At 39.3% G+C, this 6,769-nt stretch overlaps 1 protein-coding gene across 1 annotated transcript; it reads right to left on the bottom strand.

Annotated features, from left to right (window-relative positions):
- Positions 1-3,488: 3,488 nt before the first annotated feature.
- On the bottom strand, positions 3,489-6,769 carry LOC132314362 (protein NRT1/ PTR FAMILY 5.6-like). The gene is made up of 5 exons (XM_059813238.1): positions 6,745-6,769; positions 6,390-6,530; positions 5,213-5,430; positions 4,571-5,115; positions 3,489-4,362 (listed from the first exon to the last, which is right to left on the bottom strand). Exons 1-5 carry the CDS (start codon positions 6,767-6,769, stop codon positions 3,489-3,491), a joined length of 1,803 nt encoding a protein of 600 aa, XP_059669221.1.

Here is a 6,769-nt window from a genome sequence, read left to right on the forward strand (position 1 = left end):
AAGAAGTCCCACAACATGGATTCAGTGATGTACTCTGGAAAGGGGTTGACCGGAGGCACAACTTGCACCGGGGTAGGCTTTGGGGCTGTCTAACCCTGCGTCGGTGGGTACCACAGTGGTGGTACATGAGTGGATGAACTGGCTAGTTGGTCATGTTCAAGCAGGGTTGTTCTGGAGAGAGAAGTGGTTCTGACCCGTGCACTTTCCATGATCATGGTTTCCAGTCTATCAAGGCGCTCATTGAGATTACGGTTGGACTGCAACAGTTTCTCATGGATGGAAGGGGCTGCTGAGCTCTCCAACAGTGTGATGTGAGGTGCACAAACGTTGAAGGCACGTGATGGCGCTTAAAACTAGAGGGGAACGTTACTACCTCCCCCAACGGAGGGCTCTGAATGGTGAGTCGGCATATCATGTGATTCCATCTGCTTGTACTGATATCCCCAGCAGAGTCGCCAAAATGTAGAGGTTCTTTTTTATCAAGCCAATAAACAAGTATATAATGGTGATATCAGAAGTACAACTGTGAAGAAATATAGGAGGTACTCAGTGTAGGAGGAGGAGAAGAAGACCAATTGTCAAGATTGAGATGGTGGTAGGGCAAATTTATAGTATCTTATGACAACTCACTCTTTTGGTGCTTTATTCCTTCATGGGATAATACTATTTATAGGCCCGGATTCCATTGGTCATTATCCAACAGTCTCTTCCATGCATGATTTCTCGCATGCTGATAAGTGCTTAAATGTTGCACATTTCAGCACCTAAGCTAGGGTATTTCAGTCTTTGTATCTATCTTAATTTCATGTTTTAGTCCTAATTTATGTTTATGTGTATTTCAGGGCAATAAAGTTAAAATGAGCTAAGAACGGTCCATTAAAGCCTTTTTAGAGTCAAGCAAAGATATTCAGAAAAAGCTCAGAAAATGGCAAAAAGGAGGTCGCAGCCCATTGCTCGTATAGTGTGTTTATTCTTCAAAAACGGTCAATCTCAGGCCTTTGATGATGTTCCCAAAGATGAAGAAGCAAACTAATGAGCTCGGGGCTAAAATGGAGCTAAATAGGGCTTAAAGGAAATTTCCAACTCTGGAAGGATCGATCCCCCAGGACTTGACAATATTACAGATTTTTTTTATTGCTTGGGCTTATTTTGTGAACTATTAGGCTTTAATAGGGTTGTTACTTAAGGTCCAATGAGCTATTAGATTAGGGTTGGTATTTATTTTATTTAGGTGAATATTATTAGAAGGATTAAGTTTTTTTTAATTATTATTCTGTATCGTTTTTTTTTCTCTCTGGAAAAACACGGGAAAGAGGAGAAAAAGTAAGAACAGGCTAGGGTTTTGAGAAGAAGCTCAGAGATGATGAATCCAAGGATGGAGATTGTTCTGTCTTCAACTCCATCAATCATGAGTGGCTAATTCTCCTACTTAGGGTTGGATAAACCCTAAGCATGTAACCTATTCTCTCTCTATTTTCATACTTTTTGGGGATTTATTTATGTAATTGATGTATAAGCTTGAATAACATGATTTAATTCTTTCAATTGTTTATTCGTATTAATCTCATGTTGTCTTATGTGTTATTGATGAATAAACAAGCTATACACTTGAATTCCTTGTAAATTGATTTTTGTGATGTCTATGCATGTGGTTAATTAGTTGTAATCGTGTTCAAATTGATGGAAAATTACTTTTATTTGATGGATGGCACTACATGTTTAGGTTAATTTATTGTCTAATTAGTTTTAAATTCATGTTTAATTAGTTTAATGTAAGATTAATTAATTTAATTGCAATTCAATTATTAGATAAGTAGACCATCCATACTTATGTTTGAATTCTATACTTTCTGTCACAATTGCATTATCTTCTAGATTAATGTAAGCTAGAATTGTAACTTGAATTGATGGACCATTCTTTGGATTAGTGAATTGCACTACACTTAGTTTATTTGTCATTAGGTATGCAATTCAAGCTTGAAATTGATGCTTCATACTTTTCTTTGCAAGTATTAGCTACATTAGAATTACATTTAATTATTTCCCCAATTAGTTGAAAGTGAGTGAGTTAAGGAATGTGCTTAGTGGTGAATCCTACACCCTAAGTCTCTTTCCAATCTTTTATACTCTACTCTTTATTTGCATTATTAAGTTTAAAATTAGTCTAATCACAAAACCAAACCTTTTTAGTAATCACATAAGCACTAAAGTAGAATTCAATTATGAAAAACTTATAATTGTTTAGATCTCTTGGGACGATCCATGTTCACTTCATACTCCATAGTATAAGTGTTTAGTGGTTTTATAAATTTTAAAATATGGTACCCACTTGACATTATTTCTAAACCTAAAGTATTGTGCATTATTTTGTGCACACGCTTGGTCGCACTACATGCATTGCTCCCAGTCAAGATTATGTGGATAATCCTGGGGGTTTAGGAGCCTAAAGAGTCTAATCCTCTCATCAAGCCTTGCACTATGTTGCCATGTCACTTCTCCCTTAATTGGGGCATTTAATGTTGCTTGGCCACCGATTGGTCGAGCCTGATATAGCATTAAATGTGATTTTAAGGTTTGTTGTCATAATGTGTATAATCCCATCATCTTGTTACTTGGGCCTTGCTAAGAGCGAAGGCATTTCTTGACTTCTCATCCACCAATCCAAGATCCTCCTAGGTTTCCCAAATTTAGATTCCTTACAGCTACGAAGGCCCTACCTTCGTTTCGTGCTATACATGAACCTATTAGTATCTTGGTGGCGAGCCCTCTGGGGCTCTAATCTTTCGATGCGTTACTTCCTGGCATAATTCTAAGGCTTGGGGTGCTCAAGGGTTAGTCCCTCGAGGATTGATGAGCCTGGAATGATACCAGGGATTGGGGTGCTCGAGGGTTAGTCCATCAAGGCTTAATGGGCCTGGAGCGATGCCAGGGCTTGAGGTGCTCGAGGGTTGGTCTCTCGAGGCTTGATGGGCCTGGAACGATACCAGGGCTTGGGGTGCTTGAGGGTTGGTCCCTCGAGGCTTGATGGGCCTGGAGCGATGCTAGGGCTTGGGGTGCTTAAGGGTTGGTCCCTCGAGGCTTGATGGGCCTGGAGCGATGCTAGGGCTTGGGGTGCTCGAATGTTGGTCCCTCGAGGCTTTATGGGACTGGAGCGATACTAGGGCTTGGGGTGCTCGAGGGTTGGTCCCTCGAGGCTTGATGGGCCTGGAGCGATAACAAGGCTTGATGTGCTCGAGGGTTGGTCCTTCGAGGCTTTTGACTCTTCAAATCACCACGAGGGATTTGGTTAGGGTCGTATCAACTTGTCAACGTGCCATGTCAGCCTTTAATAAGTGACACCAACAGAAACTAAACAATCCTACTTTTGGAAAGGTTTGCATTCTGATTTTAAATTTTTTTCACATTCCCAAACATCTTCCACATTCTTAGTCCAGAAAACAGACTTCACCCATCACTAGAATTTTTTTCCTGAATGTACTTGAGAAATCTCAAGCCACAGAATCCATTTCATCACCTATATGGGTATCGGCTACGTTCACACCCCTCTGCACATTCTTGTAAGAGTACCTCCTTGCCAACAACACAAACACACAAATGTTCAACCCATTCATGGCTGCCAACAACCAGTAGAAATTATCGATACGGCTGGTATTCAAGTCCTTGCCAAACCAGCTAGTCCCGCTGGACTTCTCAGTGATATTGTTCACAACAGTTATCAGGAAACTGCTCAAGAAATTTCCAACGCCCATCACACTGAGATAGAATGCTATGCCCAAACTTCTCATTGAATCAGGCACTTGGTCATAGAAATACTCCTGCAAGCCAACAAGAGTAAATGCATCTCCAACACCAAGAAGAAGGAATTGGGGTGCTAGCCAAAACACACTCATAGGGACAGGCCCTATATTCCCTAGACTAATTTCATTGTGTGCAATGCTTAGCCTCTTCCTCTCGATTAGTGCTGCAATTCCCATGGATAGAACTGAAAATATCATGCCGAAACCAATCCTTTTGAGGATATTTAGGCCTCTTTCATTGCCTGTAGCTCTTCTTAGTGCCGGAACTAGGACCTTGTCATAGATGGCGACAGCAATAATCATTCCAACCGCGGTGAGAGAGAATATAGTAGCCGGTGGGATCTCAAAATGGTGACCTATCTTTCGGTTCATTGTGCTGCTTTGCTTGATGAAGAATGTTCCACTCTGTGCTACACATGTCCCGTATGCTAAGGAAGTTAACCATATGGGGATCATGTTAAGGATGAGTTTCAACTCTTCGACTTTTGTCACTCTTGCTAGTTTCCAGGGACTTGGTATTTTCTCATCCTCATTCCCTTCAGTTATTGCTGCTTTGTCAAGAAATCTGCAGATTGAAATGCAATACCAAGTCATTTCAAAAGCTGATTAATTTTCAAATAACGTAAATTTATCCTCTAGAATAAAAGCTACAATTCGAAAAAGATTATCCTAGAATGATCCTCTATGCAATCAGGAAAAGATAGACTCATTTCAAACTATATGAAGAAGCAAATTTCAATCTATAATCTTGTACATTATATATATATCCATACCTGAGATTATTTGTATGACATAGGAGCCTTCCTTTGGGCTTTTGTGACTTGGGAGCTTCATATAACAAACTAGTGTTGGATGGATAAGGCATACTTCTTTTCTTTATGGCTGCAACCAAAACCTGCAACATGGGTGTCAAAGGGCTGCCCTCTGGCACCCTATATCGATAAAACGACTTTCCGAAATAGTAGATTAAGATAGTAATTGCCATAGCTATTGTGAGCATAAGATCTGCAACACCCCAGCCGACATGCTCTTGCACGTAGACAACCAATGTCACGCCAAGCACAAGCCCAGAACAAAGAGAAAAGTTCCACCAGTTGAAATAGGACATCTTCTTTTTCCTTTCTTCAGGGTGATCGTCGTCGAATTGATCAGCTCCAAAGCTCTGTAAGCAGGGCTTGTATCCTCCAGTTGCTACAGAGATACAGTACATTGCAAGAAAGAAGATTACTTCATGAGCCTTGCTAGGATGTTGGCATGAGTCTGTGTCACATGGCTTTAGGCTCGGGATGTACCGGGACATGACCAAGAGACCTAAACCCTGAATTCCATATTAAAAAAAAAAATGCACACATATTAAACTTGACCATGGTAAGTGTTAATTTACATTTTACAGTTAAAAGATGAAATATATATACCATAAGGTATATGGTTGATGAAAGCAAGATCATAGGAAATCGGCCAGTGTAGGCATCAGCTAGGAACCCTCCAATTAGAGGCATGATTGTGGTCACTCCTGCCCAATAGTTGACATTCTTTGCTGCTGTCCTGAGGTCTTGCTGGATGACTTTGGTGAGGTATGTGATGAGGCTTGTTGAAAGTCCAAAGAAGCACAGCCTCTCGCTAAACTCAATTGCTATTTATACCAAAATTTAGAAAAGAAATCAATTAGTAAAAAGTCCATCCATTGTGGAGTATGGGGAGGGTGAAATGCACAGTCTTACTTTCATGTGAAAAGGTTGTTTTCGATTTCAAATCCGTAACCTCCAAGACACAATGAAGCAACCCTTGTAAGTTTTTCTTAAAGAGTTCATCACACATATTTTTCAAATCGATATGTTTACTCCCCACCTTAAACTAGGATTCCATAGGCCAAATTGAGTCCCACAGATTGTTTTAATGACCATATTCAGTAGCAAAACACTGGCATCTGAGAAACCCTGATATGTTTATTTCAAAGCCATTTCTTTGTGGAAAGTGTGCCTGCCCTAATCCTTTTCCTTATTCCACCATTTCGACAAAAGATGTTGCTCGTGCTCATTTATAATCTCAACTCCAAACTCATAAAACACCACTTTATACAGGAAACAAATTACAAGCTATTGCCTTCAATAAATTACAAGCTGTTCAAAGTAGCTGTCTAGTGACAATGGATGCTTGTTGGGGGACAATTCTTGTCTTTTAATTTATTTTATTTTTTATTTTTAACCAAAACAAAGAAATTTCATTGACTCTCTTTTTTTTACTTCACCGAGTGTTGTGCTGAACCGTAAATTCGGATATCCAAATTCCCAAAAATATTTCGGTTAAAACGATGTGTGTGATTTGCAGGTGATTGTACATATCCAAAGGTTGTAAATCATCAGAGAATTTGAAGTGGCTACCGAATGGGTTGATTCTTCATTGTAAAAAAAAAAATGAGGGAAGAAATAAATAACACTCAACTCAATCCAAAAGAAAAAAATAGGAGTAACTTTGATGATATGACTTATTAGCTATATTGTACATGTATTACTTGGTAGCATATATAAGTTACATATAAATACAAAACAACAAACACACACACACACACACACGTATTGATTCTAGACTTACTAATGATAAAGAGGGCTGCTTTCCACACTCCAGTTGAAGCTCGGCGAGGAACTCTTCCTTTATGATCAACAGAAGAATCATACACCCATTTCTCTCCGTCACCTTCTCTTGATACAATTTCTTGCTCCATTTTTAATTTCACTACTTTTGAAATATTATAATTCTTAATTTTTGTACAGAGATGGAGAGGTCTGTGGAGATCAGAAGTTGGCTTCCCTTACAGTGCTTTTATAATGTTATAAAGGTTTCGTGCTTGGGTCACTAGGGATAGGATTTCCATATCATGGGATGAAAAAAATACTAGTTAATTTGACCTTTAGATTAAGAGAGAAGTAAAAATGTTAAAAGAATTGACCTTCAACTGAGTGGACCCCAGTCAT

This window comes from Cornus florida, unplaced genomic scaffold (genome assembly GCF_030987335.1).
Source record: "Cornus florida cultivar Cherokee Brave unplaced genomic scaffold, ASM3098733v1 CherokeeBrave_3.0.0_Hap2_Chr06, whole genome shotgun sequence".
Lineage (NCBI taxonomy): Eukaryota > Viridiplantae > Streptophyta > Magnoliopsida > Cornales > Cornaceae > Cornus > Cornus florida.

Excerpts from the sequence above, each read along its gene's own strand:
- LOC132314362 (XM_059813238.1), bottom strand. The coding sequence starts at position 6,769 with ATGACTGGGGTCCACTCAGTTGAAG. Across the intron at positions 6,531-6,744 it reads TGGGGTCCACTCAGTTGAAG|TGAAATTAAAAATGGAGCAA; the intron begins GTCAATTCTTTT and ends TTTCAAAAGTAG. Across the intron at positions 4,363-4,570 it reads TGTCATACAAATAATCTCAG|ATTTCTTGACAAAGCAGCAA; the intron begins GTATGGATATAT and ends TTCAATCTGCAG.